General features: G+C 40.1%; 1 protein-coding gene across 2 annotated transcripts in view; it reads left to right on the top strand.

The window, feature by feature from the left end:
* The window catches only part of PARD3B (par-3 family cell polarity regulator beta), a 394,093-nt gene that overhangs the window by 326,428 nt on the left and 47,433 nt on the right, over window positions 1-20,232 (top strand). For both annotated transcript variants that reach the window (XM_066553233.1, XM_066553232.1), the window contains one exon: window positions 16,189-16,324. In XM_066553233.1, coding sequence (XP_066409330.1) covers window positions 16,189-16,324 — 136 coding nt within the window. The remainder of the gene's footprint in view (window positions 1-16,188; window positions 16,325-20,232) is intronic.

Raw genomic sequence — 20,232 nt, 5'->3', positions numbered from 1 at the left:
TACATTCCTATTTCTAAGCTGTATGCCAGAAGATTTGAGGCTTCTTTGTTTGATGTGTCTCAAACTCCCTCTTGAAGAGAGATGTGATGGGGAGGGGGTTTCTGTGTTCCCAGTTTTGCCTGTAAATGTACTGTATTCATGAATCAAATTTAGTGGCTATCCCATGGGGAGCAGTGAATTAATGGGGAGGAAAAAGGGTAGTTTGGTTCATTAGTGGAGGACATACTTGAATGCAGAAAAATGAGGGAAGGAAAAATCTTATGGTGAATGTGCTTAAGTTAGAGATAGGACACATCCATGGGGTTTTAACTTTGCTCATTGCAGGAAAAATGCAACAGATGGAAGCACTCTTTCTTTCATTGGGCTAGCTTGCTTTCCTCTCTCTTGGTGGGACACGTGTACAGACCTGAACTTGATTCAGCATACCCAACTATTCCTGCTTCAGGAATGGAGGCTGTGATCCCCATTTGTGATGGTTGGCAAGCTTATAAAGTTGACAACTAGGGAAGTGAAGGGATGTTTATCCCACACCAGAAATAGTAATTTTGCAGGCTGCATCTCACAGGTGTTCAGTGCATACTCTTTACAGTTAGTTACCTGACACCAAAGCAGCTTGGTCCTATTGTCCAATAGCTCTATCAGGTTGTTAGTTCTTCTTCATAAAGAAGTGTATATTCTGTCCACAGTGACTTTAAACAGCATTGAGGCCTCACGGACTCTGGATTTTTCTTCGCAGCCTGTGTGGGCATGTTATGTTTGCTTCCTTCCTAAAACATCAAGTATCATTGTCAGGCATCCTTTGGACCTGTGTTGTTTCCATATTATCTTGTGCTCCCCCACCTGCTTTTACTGATTCCATTGCTCTGCTGTGCATGGGCACAGGACTGTCTATGGATTATACATCTGTTCCTATTGCAAGGACAGTTTCAGAGGCAGCCTCTGCGGGTTCTTCCCCTGCAGTCAAACCAGCTGGCCAGTGGCCTGCTCCAGTCCCAGGGTGATGTGTTTTGGTTAACATTGGTATATCCTGAGAGCACTGTACCATCCAAAGCACCCCAAAACTTCAAAGCTTGCTTTTCTGCAGCTCTGCTTTCAAAACATGAAGCAAACATGACCAGCAGCAATGCCATTTACTGACTCCTGAGAATATCCTAAGTAGTGGTCACACCCTCATTTCAAAGGCAATATATGGGGCCATTATCTGAGCAAATACAGTGCCTGTCACTGAAAATCCATTGATGATGATGAATTCTAGTTACTGATGACTGCAGCCAGATCCGCAATGGTGAGTAGGGGGTAAAACATTAGCCCTTAAGCTCTGTGAGTTGCCCTCTGTAAGCAGGTCAGGGTTTCACAAGAGCTCAAGGAAAAAAAATATATATTAAAAAAAAATTAAAACCCCTGGAATCTCAGGGAAGAGGTGAGGAAATAATGGAGACAGGGAAAGAAGAAAGAATAACAAAAATAAACAAAACATCCTTTGGGGGGAGGGGAAAAGCAGATTAAAATATTTTAGAAGAGAAAAAAATAAGGATTTGAACAGTGACAGGATGTTCTCTTATAGAATGGTGGAAATATTTATCTGTGCAGAAGAATAAACTTGGGTTGGAAAAATTTCAAGAGTTTCAGGGAAAGTTGAATTTCTTGGTTATCTTCAAGGAGATACATGCAGGGAAACCATGGAAATAATTTACTGCTAGAAATATTCTAGATCTGTGGTGGGATGAGGGAATTTGTGCTTTAAAATGCTGCCATGTAAGTATTGCTTTAGTGTCCTGAATGTCTTTGTTAAATTAGGTTAACTTGTATGAATCTGAAAGAGTTCAAGATTTTCTTGTTTCTACGTAACTTATGCTTGTGTGATGTGATGCTGCTGTATACCACCTTTCAGTAGAAAATGTGCAATTCCAGAGGCAGGACATCTGTAGAGCAAGGCTTCATAAAGTTACCCTTTCCTAACACAAATACCTTTTTTTGGAAATAGAGGCAATGTCATGTCCTCTCACTTCCACAAATTGGTGAAAGAACAGTGTATTTTGTGTATTTCCAGTGAAAACTTAGCGCTAGAAGCCGAGCACATTCTGATTTGCAGAATGCAGATGGGTGATACTTCCCCTCCGTGCTGGATAGCAGCAGGTCAGTGATTGTCCCTGCCCTGTGCCTCCTGTGCAGGGTAAGCAGGGCAGGTCCCTGCAGCAGGAGCTGAGCTGAGCCCTGCCCTGCAGAGCCTCCACCCGCTGGCCCTGGCTGTGCTGCTGACAGGAGCCCTGCCAAGTGTCCTCTCAGCAGGGAGTTCAACAGTGATCTGAAGCCACCCTATACAAGTGTCCTGAGCAGGGTGATGGGTTCTTTTGTTTATTTCTCTTGTTCATGTTACAAAATAGAGGTGGTGGAAGATGGTATCTGCTCTGCTAGTGTTGACTCAGAGTACATTTGCTATTAACCACAGCCTCTGCCCAGCCTTTTCTGCAGTGCTCACTCGTCAGCTTTGACCATGTTCCCCAGAGTGAGATTTCTCCTCGTTTTATAATGAGGAACAGGACGTTCAGGTTTTTCCATGTGTTGCCACCAAAACCAATATTACAGCCAGACTCAGCAGCAATGATGGCAGCACACAATAATAACCATCCCACATGTGATTTAGATTAACTGCTCTTCTGTTTACTTCATATAATGCCTCAACAGCATGATCTGATTTGCTGTTTTCACATAATCCATCATTAATTCTTTGAGTTACAAAATGACATTTTTTAGTAGCTGATGGAGGGAAATGGGCTCCCCTACATTCAGAAGGGAACTTCACTTTCTCCAACTTCAGTTATGTCGCTTTATTTATCTGACTTTTATTTTAAATGTGGTTTCATTTTACAAGTATGAGGATTCTGGGGAGCAGTAATGCTTCTATTAGAGATGTTGTCTTTAGGGTTGCCTTTCAGCATAGGTGGAACTAAGTAATAATCGCTGACCACAGGCCTCCAGCTCTGAGGGTAAGGGAAGAGAGGAGTGGGTGTTTCGGCAGCATGCACAGATTGCACCTCCTCCATCTGAGGAAAATGCTGTTGTGGCTGCCAGAGGAAACTTTTGGGCTTGTAGAGGACAGCTGTGGCACCCACATGGCTCCTGTCAGTGGTGGCAGCAACAGGAATAGGAGCCATAATCCAGTGCTCTCCTACCTCCGGCAATGCAGGAAAGCAAGTAGGAGCAGCTCTTTAGGGAGTCAGAATTGTTTCCAGAGCTTGGAAAAAGAGGAGAAAGGCAGTAGAGGTAAAGAGTTGCATGGAGATGGGGCAAGCTGTCTCCTTTCCACCCTTTTCAGGCCCAACAGGTGCAGAAGCTCTGCACCCACTCTTCCCCAATTTATCAGTCTTTTGCTAATTGTCTTCCCCTGCCTAAAATCTTTTGGTCCTTGCCTGCTCTCCTCCCCTTTTCTCCTCACAGCCTGTTGGAATCTTCCCTGCCTCCCTATGAGCATTACTCTGCCGTTGCTGAATTGCATTTTGCCACCCCATGAATGAGAACAAATTAAACTACTTTATCTTGATCATTTGTGCAGCAAAATGCAATTTGCTTGTGTTGCTGCAGGTCCTTGAGCCAACTCTGTTCTGGACACTTTTATCACTTTGCAATCTAATCTGCTGAATATCTCAGATCCTCTTGCATTGAAAGAAAATGTGGGTTTAAGACAATTTTTTTTTTAAATTCAGCTGTGTATTTATGCATGCACAAACCCACAGTAATATACATGTCCTCATATATGTATATATATGTATATACCTCTATAATAAATAAAAAATACATATCACACTTTGAAAGTCCACACCTAACTTGCTAATGTCAGCTACAGTTGATGGACAGCCAAGTCAGACTCTTTTTATAGTCCATTTCTAAAATGAAACCATAAATTTTAAACCCAGGCTTCATCATTGCAGAGAAAAAAGCTTTTCCAGCCTATTGATGAAATATAACATTTGATAGGATTTATGAGGCCCAGATTCAGGAGGATAATTTGCAGAGCACTTAAAGCTCCTTTTTCCTGCCCTTTGCCTTCCCTCCTCTCAAATACACATACCAAAAAAAGCCATTAGTAAGGAAAAATTATTAAGGAAGATTTTTCTTGATTCTATACAAATGTCAATTTGTGAGAGAGAAAGAGGAAGAAAACAGTTGCAGGAGCTCTTACAGTAAAGGGGTCTAAGTAGAGCCAGGCTGATTATATGAGAGGAATACTGGCTTTTACTGATAAATACACAGTGTGATTATTTGCTGTAATACAGCCATTTGTAATGTGTCTCTGTGTGTGTGTATGATTTTTAATAGTACCGGATGGAATTTATTTTTTTATCACATTGAGATATTCACAAACCAGCCACATAAAGTTAAAAATAAACCAATACCCAGCTTCTTGGTATCTTGATAAAGTTTCCTTCTGGCTTGTATTACCAGAGTGATAATTTCAGAGGAAAAACATCTTCTGTAACTTGTGATCACAGTATCTGTCAAATGGTAGGAAATGAAGAAAACTGCCAGACAGTGTCAGATTTATTAACAGCTTTAAGAAAACCAAAATTAATGCATTTTCTCTTCTTTGATGGGTTGAAATGTCCATGTGCTGTACTTATCTTAATGGACAAGTGAAGGAAGTAGCACTCATCAATTAAGTCTCTCATTAAGCTCACTACAGCTTAATCTGGAGCACATGCAGGAGTACTGTGTGTGTACCAGGCTGTACCCGCAGAGGTGTTGCAGTTGTTGTTAAGGAGTGCTCATCCCACAGATGCCAGGAGCAACCTGCTGGACCAGGGAGAATGCAGTCCTATAGGGCAGGGAGGGGGACAGCCATGGAAACAGGCTGTGCCACTTGTGCCTGGGGAGCTGCTGGCCTGACTTCCATTGGAAAACTGTATTTCCACGTGTTGATAACCAATCTTCGTCCATTTGGGTTGAAACTGTCTATGTAGGAAGTGTGCTGAAGCTGAATTTTAATGGAATCAGATAACAGCTGGGTTTTTTGGGGGGCAAGGGGTGTAGCTGGAAGGAGAAGATGACAAGAGATTGTTTTGTCTGTGCAAAAAAAAGTAAAAAGCAGCAGCATATATTCTTCCAACATGACTCTGTAGTCTTTCCATATGCTGGAATGGGGTCTTTTCATTTTGGAAGGGAACACAGCCTAGTCTTACACCAGACTGTGGCTTTTGCCACCCCTTGAACAGTGACAATTTGACTAAGTTATAAGATTTAGAGTACTTCCCACACACATGATAGAAACTTGGCTGCTAATTCACCAAAAGTGCTTGTCCTGAGCTGCCAGAGCCGATACATGTTTTTCCAGTAGCAGGTTCTGGCTGCAGGAACCAGATAGACTCCGGCTGCAGGAATGAAGGGTGAGGTAAACAGGGTGTTCAGTGATGATCAGTGTTCTCAGGCCATAACACCCACCTGCTTCCAGGGAGGAAAAGGGTGAGCTGCTTTGAATGCCCTAAAAAATGCCATGGGGGATTGGACAAGAATCGGAACAGAGGAGAGGCTGGAGCAGCTAGAGGATGGGGAGAATAAAGGGGAGTGCTGGGCCAGGCCATAGTTGTGGACAATTTGTGGATGCTTCAGAGTAAAGAGAAGTGTACCAGTACTGCAGGTTTGATGCTCTGTTGGTGTGTCAGACATGAGCACCTCATCTGAACCAGTGCCAAAAGGAAGAGGTGCTGTTGGATGTCCCATGCCACCTGCAGCCCCATCCTCACTGGCAGCTGCTTTGGGAGGTGCTTCTGGGAGATGTGTCTCAAGGAGTGCTGGAAGGGGACATGCTGACCTAGGTGCATCAGGGGAGGTGTTTCTGTACTACAGCTGCCTGTGGGACAGAGATTTGCATGTATGGGAAGCCAGTAATGGGTGGAGGAAATTGGCATCCGTGGCTGAAAGATAAGGAAGGGAAAGACTCCCAAGCATCAGGATGAGAGCAGAGAATTGAGGCAGCAAGACAAAAACAGCTGGGAAAGGATTGGTAAAGTGTGTCTCTAGACATGGCAGGTGAAAGTAGATGAGAATCATTCTGTAGAGGCAGAGGTGAGCCCGAACCAGAACACTTGCTCCAGCATTTCCGAGACTCCCAGCCAAACACAGAGAGATAGGTTTGATCTTCCTTTTCCAGGCAAGGTATGCCAAAAAATTGTTCTGTAGAGTCTGAAGATTCCATTATTCAATTTTTTACATTTGAATTTAGCATTTTTCAAAGCAATTACTGAAAAGGAGTAGGGCTTACCTTCAGTCTTAAACACCTCTGTCCTCCAAGTGGAAAAGCAAGAGTAATTTCCTATCAGAAGTGCAGTGGAGTTGCAGCTGCAAGAAGGAGCTAGAAAAACAATGTACATCAGTAAGTCCAGGAGCTTCCATGGCCTGCATAATGCAAAGCAATAAGGTTGCACTGCTAACTTGAGGCCCCCAAGTTCAGAAATACTTCTCCAAAATGCAGTTTGGCTTATAAAGAGTTCAAGTCTATTTATGCAGGGCTTGTGATGGAAGTGTGTTGAAGAAATGTGTGCTCCCCAGTCTGTGAATGCAAATGAAAAAACAGTGGTCCCAGGACCCAGCTGCACTGAGGGAAGTGCCCAAGGGGGAAGGCTGCTGGAAGGGTAGATAGGGTGGCCTTGGAGGCAGCAGAACTTTGCAAAAATCCATCTATCACTTCAGCATCTGTCAGGGTTTTTGTTGAGCAATAACCACAAGCTAAATTTGCCATATATAATTCCAGAGAGAAGTCAGTGGTAACTGATGTTTTGATTTTTGAGTGTGTTCCTGTGAAACTGCTCAAATCTCAGTTGTAGTTTGGAAATACTGCCCTATCAGAGAACCAAAATGCATTTGCCTTCAGGGCTGTCCCCATGGTGAGATTGTCATACAATTTTTAGCCCTTTGCACTATTACGGTGTAGAAAATATAACTATGCCTGTTTCTTTTGCACATCTGTTAAATGTTTCATGTGTCATTTTAGTATATATTCTGAATAAGCGAACTTCAGATCATGGCACTGGAGTTAGGATGTTCTGAAGAGTGTGTATGGATTATACGCCTCTGCAAGAAGCCCCGTGTGTTAAAAGAGTCATTCAAGCACGCCCAGCAGTGCTTCTGCTTTGCTGTGCCTTGCACTCACATCTAGCAAAATGAGCTAGAAAAATTTTCACTTGTTGTCTTTGCTTTTCCTTAGCTTGTAGTTGGAGCATTAAGTGCTTTCTGTGTAAGGCTTACACGCTTCACCTTGCATGTGCCAGTGGCTTAATAAGAGCATCTGCTGTCTTTCTGTAGCAAATCTGATGATTTTTCTATGCACGTATATTTAGTTGTGCATATAAATAGAATCCAGGCACTGTTAGATGCATATGAAAGTGAACGTCAGATTGAAATGGTAACATATGAGGTTTTCTGCAGCCAAAGGCATATGCTTGTACAGCCTAACGTAATTAGGTCCCGATATATTCTTAGAATGGTCAGTATTTCATGGGTTGTATCATTGTCTGCAAGCTGGTTTTTCATTATGGTTGGGCTTTTACACAGCAGAAAGTAGGAAAGCACTGCTCCAGATGTCTGGCTCCTTTCACCGACTTTGTTGCTGTCTACAGCAAAATTTGAGTTTTAATTCTACAGAGCAAATTCCCTTTGAATCTTTGGATACCCTTAAACAGTATAGTACTGGAGTATGTGTAAATGTCTACAAAGTACAGTGATTGGAGTGGCTGGTTTAAGAGGAGCTATAAAATGGTTCCAGCTGGAGTGCATTCTTGAGGTAAGCTCAAAATGCACTCCAAATTGTCAGCACACTACTCAGAAAAAACACAAGAAACAAATCATCTTTAGTGTGCTTTGCTTCCCTTAATGCACATAAGGACAGTGTAAATGGAAGCTGGTCAATTTTCAACAGTTTGTGTAAAATTGTCCCTAGGTTTTGCTTCCATACTTCAGCCTTTGGGAATCAATGCATCACACGGGGTTGTAAGTATACCTGTGTGCATTTCTGTGCTCATAATGCCGTCTATATTTCAATAAATATTGTGTATCTGTCCATTAATATTTATATGGAACAGAGAGCTTTGGTTCTTGCAATTTTTAATAAACATTGATGGTGTTACTAGTTTATACAGAGCATTCAATATGCTCCATCAAAATGGCAGCTCTAATTAGGTTCCTTGAATTAGCTAATGGATTTTGAGAAAGATAGCTTACAAAGCTCTTACAGCTGTCCAAGATAGTCCTGCCATGGCAGAAAGACAAAAGGCCGCTGGAAGCTGCAGATTTGAAAGCGTTAGAAATGTGGCTGACAGTTAAAAAAGATAAATTACATTTGTATTTTTTTTTCCTGTAAAAATTCTAACACTGGATTAATGTTGTTATTGTAGTGACCATTTATTAAAAGTACCCCCAAAAAATCCAACTTTATAGTAAGGATGTGTTTTGGCTCTGAGAGCTGTGCTTTACCCTGATGCTTTGCACATGATGTAAATTCTTTTCCATTTTTAAAATGTAAGTTATATCCGCCACAGAATTACAGACACAGAGAACTTGTTTTTTAGTTGAGGTCGAGTTGCCTACCTCCTCTCTAGCTAAGCCAGGTATTAAAAAAGCAAACCACATAGAGGATTAGTTGCTGCCACTCTGCCAGTGGCATAGATTGGCACGTATGTAACAAAGAGCAGATGATACAGTCTCTAGTGTGAAACTCGGAGAAGTAATTTCTGAGAGAAAATAGATGGTTACTCTGGGCTTTGAAATTTTCAACAAGGTATGTTTTGGAACATGGGCAGCAGCATCTACTGTGAGGGAATTCTTAGATCCTCAATTCTTCTCTCACAAGGGAGTGCAGAAATTAAGGCTGCACTGAATAGTCACCTTCTCTCCCTCCTGCTTTTGCTTTGTGTATGGTAAAGAGAATTCCTGAGGGACTCATGAATGGCTAATTCATTGGAAGTTTGTAAAGTAGTTATTATTTCAGCTTTAGTGATAAGTTTAATAAACAGTAGTGCAAAAAGCAATAGCCTGTAAGTGAAAAAAACCTAGCTGCCAGTTCCAGGCAGGTGTGATAGTCTTTAAGAAATAGAGTTACTTTTCTACACTGGAGTTTAGCATTCAGCATTTGCTTTGTTGGATTGTTAAAGCTGCTGTAAATGGAGTTTGGAGGGCTGAAAATCTGCTCTGTGTTGATTTGACCTATCCATTGTAAATATGCCAGCTGCTTTACATCAGTAAAGTAAAATACCCCCTCCCAAGCTGTGTTGTAATACAGAGTGCCAAAAAAGGCACTTTGCCGCGTAAATCCAGATGAAATTACCTTGGAGAGAAGGCCTTCAATTATGCCTCACACGTGACTTCTGCATGGTGGATAAAAGGCATAATTGATATCATCTTTAGTGAAGAAACCAGAAACTGTTGCATTGTCTAGAGGCTACTGAAAATACCAGGAAAATCTGTTTTTCATTATTTTCATTGTGTGTTGTTTATAGAGAGTTTGGTTGTTGTCAGCAGCCGAGTCCCTAATCTCCCTGCTTTCCTAGCCCTTCAGAGACAAGTGCACATCTCACATCAACAAGACAGCAGTAAACTGGTCCCATGCCAGAAACAGACATTGCCATTAACCAAGCCAAACTGGAAAGGCATCTTTTTTTATTATTAGTTAAGATCTGGTGATTGCCTTCTTTGATGAGGCACAATACATTGAGCAGAGAAAAGGAAAAAATTACCTTTCTCCGAAATAAAGATGACAATCTGGCTACAAACAAGAAAATGTCTGCCTTTTTCTCTTTCCTTTCTACTTGATTGCAAATAAGGTTTCTGTTAGAGTAGCATATACCATATCAGCTTACAGTGAAGTTAAACTTCAGTGTGCCAATTTTGTTTCCATAAAACAACAAATTAGGCTATACCTCCCATTATTCCTGTCCAGTTGTAGTCAACTATAAGTTATAAAGGAGAGTAATGGAGATGAGAAGTGGCGGGTTTGAAAAGATGATGCTCATTTGAATATCTAGGCTGTCTGCCATGACAAACAGGAAAAGGTGTTGTATGTCATGCGAAGGAAGGGAAACATAAAAGGTTGCCTTGTGTCAAGCCACTGAGAGATATTTTATAAACAGTTTGGAAAAACTGAAAGTGATACAAATCTGTTGGTCTCAATCTTCAAATGGTTCTTTTGAGGCTTCTGTAAACATATTGTGAGCTATTTGGGGAAAGAGAAGGTTAATGACATTGCTAATTCATATCATGCAAGGTTCTCTTCCCTTCTTTCTTCCTAATGAGTCTGTAGGAACCTGAGAATATCATCTTCTCTCTTTCCACTAAGCTCCTAATGTCAAGAGGTCAGTAGTGATGTTACAGGGTCAATAGGACTCAATTTACCTCCAGACAAATGGTAGTCATGTGCTGCCCTAGGAGGCTTTGACCTTTTGGGCAGAAGTGGTTGTACTGCTTTTATGTTCACCTAAAGAATTGAAAGGTGACAGCATGTGTTTCACTGAAGCACAGTTATGAGTTTTTAAAATATTGTAAAACAGATTAAAATTTGGGGACTTTAATATACAGGTTCAACTAAGTGTAAATGGCTTCTTCAGTGTAATTTGTTTTTCTGCAGTTTGTTTATGATTCTTTATATGTATTTATGTACCTACAGAGAAACACATCCATCTAATGCGTTGTGGAAACCAATGAAGCCATGTGCACAGTTCCAATTCCTAGAAAGGTGTCATTCCTAACTTGGGTCCTCAGTGTGAGGTGTGTGTACCAAAACCCGGGCTGGCTTTGGCTGAATATCACAGGTGGTTCCTGAACCTGCAAGGCAACATCAGGGATGTCAGCAAGGCATTTCTGACACGTCTTTCCTTGCAATACCATTTCCTTACTCAAGTGCATATGAAAAGAGCAAATGTTCATATCTTTCTAAAATCTCTTTCTCTTGGTGGTCACAAAGATGAAAGCTGAATTACAGTAGAATTATGTTCTTACCATTGATTTTCTTTTTATCACTTCCCACTATTCTTTTTATTCCTTCTTATAATTGAGGTTGCAAAAATATCTTCATACAGGGTAGAAATGCAAGGGCTGGAACTGAAAGAGAAACTTACTCAAATATTTATTTGTTATAACTTCAAAATGGAAGTTTTATCTTAAGTGAAAGATAGATACTCTTACATGCTCTGTTGGACGCCCTTATACTGTGTATCTTTGTAGACCACTGTGTTCCTTTTAGTATGTAAAATTAGTTTTGTTATTTAGCAGATCATGAATGGAAGATTGTCCATTCTCTAGAGTCTGTGAATCACGTTTTGTCTTGGATTTGTTTTTTAAAAGAATAATTTTTCTTTTTCTTCTTTTTTGTTTGCTTGTTTTATTTTAACTTGGAAGCACCAGTTGTTTGCTTAGGGGACTGACAGCCAGCTGGGTGAAATCAGTGTTTGAAAGAAGTGGCTGGCAAAAAAGCCCTGTGCAATATTAATGTGTTTAAGAAAACCACTGGAAACAAAATGTTTATTGCCTCTTTAAATGTATGTTTATATATAGCTTTAAGTGGTTCATCTTACTTCATATGTGCAACACTTGTTTTTAATTTGTGTTATCAAGAAAGCTGCAGTAAGAAGTCACTAATTTAAAAAATGGCATTTGAACTTGAATGATGGAAATACAGATTAGCAATTCAGAGGAAGAACACAGAGGATATTTTACTGTCTAAAACCTGAGCCATACATGTTAAATACTGATTATGGTATTCTAATTCTTTGGAAAAAAAACCCTAGTCTGTCATATTGAATATTATTCAATACGTCTGTCATATATAATATTATAGCTATGGTGCTTGTTCATCTCTCTTCAGAGGTGATGGGGTGAAATTTCACAGTCATATTTTACATAATGTCAGAGAGCTGGAAGCTCAGTTTCTGCTACATTATGGTTCCCCTTTTGTCTTGGACTGTCTCTTCCAGCTGTATTGGTTGAGAGGCTGTTTGGAAGCCTGTCCCTTTGTACATGCAGTGGGCAAGGTGGGCTCTGTGTGGTGCTTCCAGCAGGTGCAGGCCCAGGGAGGGAGGGTGAGTTCTGGCCATTGTTTTGCTGTTGGTGGTACAGCCCCAGCCACTAGGCTCGAACGATCGTGTTGGTTCAAACGATAGCACAGACTTGGTTTTCTCCTTCTCCCAAGCCAGAAAAAGCCCTTATTCTCCCAATAAGGACTGTGTTTAACAAAACTACAGAATTATTACAGGATGTACTTTTTCCTCTTTTGAATGTTCACATAAGTTTGTCGGGTTTTTTTCTATTACAAAAAACCAAAAAAAAAACCAACCTTGCAGTGTGTGCAGCTTACTGGAAGAACTGTTGAACTTCTCTTAAGTTTGTTTATGGCTTGGGATTTTGGGCATGTTTGTTAGTATTGTTTGAAATCAGCACCTGAGTCTTCACAACTCTTTTTGAAGTTTCTCAGAGATTCATTCCTACACATAGACATTATTTTAGAACTTCCCAGTGTCAGCTGCTTGTGAATCAGTCTCCTTACATGTAGCACAATTTCAGGAAATTGTTCTGAAAACAACTGGAAAATGCTGAGTGAACAGTTCTCTCAGTCTTGTGACACAGAGAAGTCAGTGATTACATTAAATTTTGGATGCTGAGAACATGTGATGGTGGGGAGAGTGGTAAAAGTGTGGTTGCATGGTTCTCTGAAGAATGTGTAGCGTGGCTCTAGAGCCATGTCAGGGAAGCAAGCGTGCACAAAACTGTATATATGATGAGGACTGTAATATTTATATCTCCTCAAGGAGAGAGCCCTGCATTAAATGTAAAGCTACTGTAAAAGAAATCTGTCTGCTGTACTTACCAGGCTTGCTGAAAACCTTCAGTAAATGCCCTTAATATACACTGACTTTGATTGGAATATTGTTTCTATATTTCTTGTGTAAGCTCAGGTTCCTTTACAGTATAAATAGTCATGCATCTGAAACATTTGAACTGGTATTCATCTGCTGTTTCCCTGTCTGAGAACTGCTATCTGATCAAACCAATATTTTTTAATTATGTATTTATAGGCAGATGGGAGAATAGTTTACAGTCAATGTATGATCTTCTCTGCAAATCTTGGAATATTGTGTTGTTTTTTTTTTTTAATATTGCCTTATCAGTTTCTTTTTTTTATTACTGATGACTTCATTCTGTTTGAATTCAATGCTTCAGTTTCTTTGGGGTAAACTAATAGATTATGTATGCGATATTTGCACAGTGCTGATTGAATTCATCTGGTGAGTTTGAATGTGGTTCATATATTCACATAATTGTCAGGAGCCAAGTTGAAATTCAGAGCTGTTTCATGAGCATTGCACAGGGCATCATATTTATCTCACTTTACTCAGGAGTGGGTAAAACTTCCACGGTAAGCTAGAATGCAGCTCTTTCAAAAGCCAATGTCTTTTGCATTTGTGCCTGTAAACGGTGGAGAAAAAAAATTGTGGAGCTTTAACTGTATCCTGAAAATATGAAGCGGAGGTACTGACCAATCCTCTGCCTACCTGTTCGCTTCACTTTTCTAACAAATTCTGAACCTGCTGGCCCTTTTTGACCAGACTTGACTGGTGACTTGATGTTCAGGAGATACTGGAGCACAGAGTTTCAGTAAGTGCAAATAAGCAGCCTGCTAGAGAGGCCTGGATGAATGCTCATGCTGGGGAGAAGCACTGCAGTGTGAACTGTTATCAGACACGAGAGAACCCACAGGAGAAAGGCACAGGAAATCAGACTTCACGGAGCTGCTTGTTTCCACAGAGATTATGCTTGTGTTTTCACACTAATCCAGATGAATAACTTTCCATGTGCTGCTATCTTTCATTTAAATGTTCCTACTCATTCTCATGGCTAGGGTTTGTTGTTTAATACTGCGTGGCAGAGGTTTGCCAAAGCAAAATCTGTCAGGCCCTGTCTTGTAATATATATAATCAGCTTGAACTCTGCAGCACCACTTCCACTTGCTGGCTCAAAGGGTTTGAGCAGAAGGAAGTTCATCTACAGGAGACCAACAGTCAGTGGAGCACGGGCTTCTGATTGTCTTGCAATATATCAGTCTCAGATTTAATTTTAAAAGGTGGGGGGGAAAACCCAATGTGTGTGGTATTTTCAGATTGTCTCTTCAGCCAAAGTACCTGGTGGTACAAAGTGGGTTAGACCACTGGTGATGGGTGCTGTACAGTTTGCAGAGAGCTGCAGGAAACCAGATTGCCTGGAATCAAACTAGGCCTATTGCCTGTATTTCAGTGTTTCTCTCTTAAGTAATGCTGCTTTGGGCTATGTTGTTGGCAAAGCAACAGGGACAATACTTTGGGCCTTATCTGTATGTTAGCAGCCCTCATTAAACACTTTATCGTTATTCACAAGTAATGTCAGGGGATTTTACAGGTATTGTAGTGCTCATGAGCTGTGGACCAGGCTTCACTGTTCTAAGTGATAGTTTCCATTAGCTAGACCTCAGTTTCAGCGTTTTGCAAACTGGAAATGGTTCTTCACTATTTGACAAGAATTATTGCAAGGAACAGAGGCATTTATCTATGGAAGAAATAAAGGTGAAGAGGGAATATATATTTTTTTCCATCAGTAGTCCACAGAGTTTGTGCAAGCTTTCTGCACTGTCTTGGCAGATCATGAGAAAAATCTCGTGCTCTGGAAGATTTCAGTAAGTCAGCCAGAGAAGCTTGAAACCTCTGGGACTTTATAGAGTGGATGGATAACTTAGGCTTCAGGAAAGGAAGTCCTTTGATTTTTCATGGAAACATGAAAATACTGATGCTGTAAGTAACCATTTCCAATCCTAACTGCATATTCAGTTGCATTTGCAGCCTACATGGAATTTCTCTAAATTGGTAGTTAATTTCCAAACAGTCTAGATTGCTGATACATACTAGAAACTAAGTATTATTGAACTGATGGGTTAGTGTCCAATATTTTGTGTGTGCTGTTCAAATTCTGTTTGCTATGCAAATCCTACCTATGAAGGGCTTCCCTAGATTCTGGCATACTCATAGGGGAGTGTGATGTAGCAAGATGCTCCACTGAGTCTGTGCTCATGTGAACAAATCTCTGTCTCTGTAATCCACTGATGGTGAGGCAGAGTTAAGGTTATAGATTAAGTGAATATACAGTGAAGTGCTGCAAGAACAATGGTTTGAGTTTAGGAGCAGCCAGAAATCAATTGTATAATTAATAATTCCCTGTGAATGCCAGTAAATGCTACTTAACTATACACTCAGTACTCACCCCAGTGCTTACTACAGCAGGGCTGGAAATATCTGCAGGAAACTTTTAATTTTTTCATTTTAAATATGAACAACGTTTTTTGAATTCTTAGCCATTTTCAGGATTTTATTTAATAGTTCCTAGTTATAACTTGAGCTTCTACAGTTGTACAAGCCCAGCTGTAAGGTTTTAGAAGGCTCACTAGGGTCAAACCTACAGAAAGGCATGTGTTCAACTTGATAAACTAAGCAACTCCACCAGATTTACCAGAGCAGTTTGCAGTGTATGCAGTTCTGCATACAAGTGAGTCTTTGTGGATTACTAAGTGAATTACTGTTTAATTACCACTTTAAAACTGTAGTGTCAAGATTTAATAGTGTGCTTTCCCATCTCTCTTGCCTACCCTGGATTTTCATGGTTGATGTTTGAGTTCTTTGTATAATTGCAAGGGAGTTTGTGTTTTTTTTATGAGACAAAACTTTTTTGTGCTTCTCTGTGAATAATAGTTTATTCTTCACCTAGAACATATGTAATTTTAGGGAAATTCCACATTTAGCATGGGAGCAAAAGGAAACATTTTTTGTCAACTTATCATCATCATTATTATTAAAATATGATAGTCATTTATAGCTGTTCACAGGAATGTTAAAAGTTTTCTTCTGCTCCCCCATCTGTCTGCATCCATCTGTTGTCTCTTGTCTTGTACTGGAATTGCTAAGTTCTTTGGACAGGGACAGCCTTTTTTAAAAACAGGAATCAAGTTCACAATTAGCAGCTTTGTCAATATAAGAAAGCAAAAATAAGGCTGATAGAGGCCAGTGGGAACTACACAAATCAGGAAAATCAAACACAATCCCTTTGTCTCGGGTCTGGCAATTCTCTGTGTGTACCTGGTGTCAGATATGTGCGTTGTTAGGAGTTTCATTCAGCTGTTTTTCCCCCCAGCGGCTGCACAGGTGGCGGGAACGCTGATCGGATCCAGAGGCTGCGGAAGGAGTACCAGCAGGCCCGGCGGGAGGGCTTGCCCTTCTACGAGGATGACGAGGGAAGGACGCCACTGCCGGACTACGACCAGCGCTGGGTAGGTCCTCAGTGGGATCCTAAGGGCTTTGGCAGCACTCAGAGGTAGCAGAAGGTGCTGGTTTGTTTGTGTTTTCCATAAATCCTCTATCGGTTTAACGTGAATTTAGGGACTTCATAGAAATGGAGAAATGGAGAAATCCCTAATGCCAGCCCACCAAAGAGACAACATGCCAAAGAAATGTCGTCTCTTTGGTTAATAATGAGAACTTGGCTAAAATTAACTCATCCATTCACTGTGTCTGATTTGGGCCCAGGTTTCCTCCATTAAGCCCAAGACAGAGAGTCACTGCCAGACTTTGTCATGTGTGGTAACATCAAGGCTTTTCAGATGAATTTATGGTACTCTGGCTGTTCATCCAGTGATTCTCTGGGTTAACAAGAGCATTAGAAGAGCAGCCTCTCACTGTGCTTAGCTGCAAAGTGAGAGGAAGGAAATAGAGTCATGTCTGTCCTACCCTTCCTTCTGCATATGGGACAGTAGCAATCTGGCCACGTTACAGCCTTTGTAACTTTTCTAAAGTGAAAAATGTAATAATTTGCTCCCCTACATCAATTTCTTAAAATATATTCTATGAACATTATAGAACTGTATTTGTTCTATACATGTGTATATGGTCTATTCCCTGTTTCACATCTAGGCCTCACACTACACAGAGACATATTATCTACCCCAGTCCTATAGAAAAAACAGAGATTAAATCAACAGTGTCAGATTTTTGAATCTCTTAAATAAATGCAACAGCCATAGTCTATGGGTACTCAAGAGCTCTGCCTGAGGAAGTTTTGAATATGGACTTTGTCTCCATTGAGGTAATTCTAATCAACCAGCATTCAAAAATGTAGTTTTGATAAAATGCAATTTTAGTTTAAAAAAAGACAGAATTGTGAAAATCTTAAGAATGTATATACTTCTGAAATTTGAACTAACATTGGTTTTAATGTCTCCAAACTATTGGTGTGAATGCTGAAGTGAAATCTGCAATGACTGCTATAGTATAAAAAATCCTATGCAAGAGTAGACTTTATTGAAATCAGAGAGATGCAGAGTTAAAAGGGGTGTTTTTACATAAATTATCATATATATTTGTTCATTAACTCCAAAACTGTTGTTGTATATATTATTCTTATTCAATTACCAAAAGTGTCATCTTCAGCAAAATAATTCTTTCCTTAAAGCAGCTAACTTTAATCCACTGCCTTAAATTTTGTGACCCAAATTTGTGAGTCAATGTACCTGTCATTCTTCTTCTGAATTGCTTTTGTAAACTAAAATAAGAATATGCATCAAATATGTCTTCCTGTTGAAATTCTGTGTCGTGATATGTGTCCTCACAGGTCTCAGACTGCGTCAGTGCTACCTCTTCAGCAGCCTGAGGATTTCTACCTCTTATCTGAAACTGATTAAACTTTATTAATGCTTAGATGAGGTTGAGATTTGTGATCCAGTGTAGTTTCACAAGATTCACAAAGGTTTCTTCTAGGTAATCCTCTATAAGCCTTTCCTGTTAGGTATAATGCCCAGAGATTACTTATTTCCAAAGCTTTGCTTTTCCCATGAGGCATGTTGTCCTTAATCAAAGCACCTGAAAGGGTGCTTAAAGTACCTTAATCATTAAATGATTCCTAATAGTGGCACCAGGATTGCTGGTTTTTGTCCTTCCAGTGCAGAATATTTGTAAACAGTTTTGTTATGAGGAATGGCAGTCTGCTCAAAAATCAGAGTTTACCTTGAGGGCTTTAGTACTCTGAAGTTTGTTGCTGCAAGAGTTCTTCTTGTGGAAGTAGTTTATAAACTTCAAAGACTTCTGGTCTCTTCATTGCAACAATATCATCCATTGATCCAGCCAGCCGTGCTTTCATAGACACTGTCTTTTAGTCTGGAAAATACTGCAGCCACAGCTTGCTGTCTTTTGACTCATGGCTGGAAGTTCTGCTTCTGCCTGTAGTTTTACCCTTAAAATACCTAATGTTGCAATCTACAAAGACAGAAAAGAAGGAGCAAAAATAGAATCAAAATATTAAAAAGAAAATAAAATGTCTCAAAGCATCTTGCTAGAATGCTAACTCAAGGTAGCTTTTAAGCAATGCCATCATTCCCACCTCAGGCAGCTGACCCTCACCAGTACTGTGGTAACACAGATTGAACAACAGCTGATTTTTTTCCACCTATCAGTTGAAGAGACATGCTGATGACTAACTGCATAATTGCAAATAAATAAAAACTTACTCTAATCTTCAGGATGTCTGTTGTCTTTCTTTAGAGAGACAACAGACAGCTGAGGAGGGGGAAAACCTTCTGGTAGAAGTTTTCTTGCTTCCCGCGTGAGGTTATGGCACCAGGGAAGCTGCAGCTGGAAAAGAGATGCTGGGTCTCTATTTTTAAGACTCAATTAGTCCTTTCCTTACTTTTCTCAGTCAACTGTTTTAGCTAAGCCAACTTTCCTATAAGATGTCTTTCTAATGTACAGCAGCTGCTGTAATCACTTCCCACCATCTCATGAAACATACAGATAAGTTGGGAAATGCAGAGGATAATTTGAGAAGACACTATCCCATCGCAAATCAGCAGCCTCAAAAACGGACCCTGGGTCTTGTCCTCCACAATAGTATTTGAGAACTCATGAAGCAAATTTCTATCTGATAAAGCTGACATTGACAAGTGGCCTTTAGCTGACACTGTAATGGGACAGAATTTCTAATAGAAGGGGTATTTCTAACAATCTACTTTTTTTAAGTGGGATAAATCAAGTTAAAGTGCAGAGCCACTGAAAAGCTAGCATTGTAAGGGAAAATGATCTCATGACAGGCAATTGGGATCCATAAATGTTTTAAAAATAAGGTCAAAAATTCATTTTAAATAGGCCTGCTATTCTCTCATCATCCATTCCTCCCCCCTGCATCCATTTTCCAATTCTCCTCTGTTCTTCTCATCTGTTGCTGGATGAATTTTTTGCTCTCTTGCGCCTTCATTCTGCTTTCTCTTCCCCACAGTCTATTCCTTTTCTTTTTGTAAGAAACTGAATAATTCAGTTTAGTGTGTCTCCATAAACAGACAAAAAGTCTCTCTGCTATAGAGCCTGACCCTTTAAAATTCTTTTCCAATTCCATTGTGCTTTGGTTTGTTGTCAAGTTTTTTATCCTTTAAATTTTCTCCATCCCCTCCCCCCCACCCCCCCTGCATCACCCACCCCCTCTTTTCAGGTTTATAACTAGGATAAATGATAAACCAAATTCTGTATGGTGGATCACAAGGCTTAAAGTAAACCTCAGCTAGTTAGCCAAAGGACAGGCTGATAATAAGTATAAATATTGTCTAGGAAAATGAATGCCTTTTGTTGTCAGTGTAAAATGAGATTACCCAAAAATTTTCTGACAGCTAGGGAATATTGGGATGTATCAGCTCTAAAAAGGGTTTAGGCATGTGCATACAGGCTTATGTCTTAGTGGGACATCAGATATTCAAAGCACTCATGAAGATACCCAATAAAAACCTAATCTGGGTCTCCCAAATAAGGCAGATGTTTGTGTACTATAATCATAGCTGCAGTATCAGTCAGACTCTGAAAGAACTGTGTAAGAATAAGCTGCAAGAACTTAGTCTCTCTAGGAGCTGGAAGGGTTTTCCACAGACAGTCTTTTTCAGGGCTTTAGAGTCACAGCCTAATAGCAGATCATGAGAAATAGCTAAGGAGCTGTCAAGAGAAAGCCATGCAGTTAGCATCTGCACTTGTATTTAAGGGCATTTAAATAATGAGGAATTAATCATCTATTTGAGGATTTACTTGGATTGTCTTACAGACTTTGTACAAATCCAGTTACTTAAAACATCAATTCTTTCCTCCAGGATGGCAGTAAATCCTTGAAACTTTATCTTTTTAATGTACATTCAAGGACTACATGTAACAC

This window comes from Molothrus aeneus, chromosome 7 (assembly GCF_037042795.1).
Source record: "Molothrus aeneus isolate 106 chromosome 7, BPBGC_Maene_1.0, whole genome shotgun sequence".
NCBI classification, from domain to species: Eukaryota; Metazoa; Chordata; class Aves; order Passeriformes; family Icteridae; genus Molothrus; species Molothrus aeneus.
This window is presented reverse-complemented; position numbering and strand designations above follow the sequence as displayed.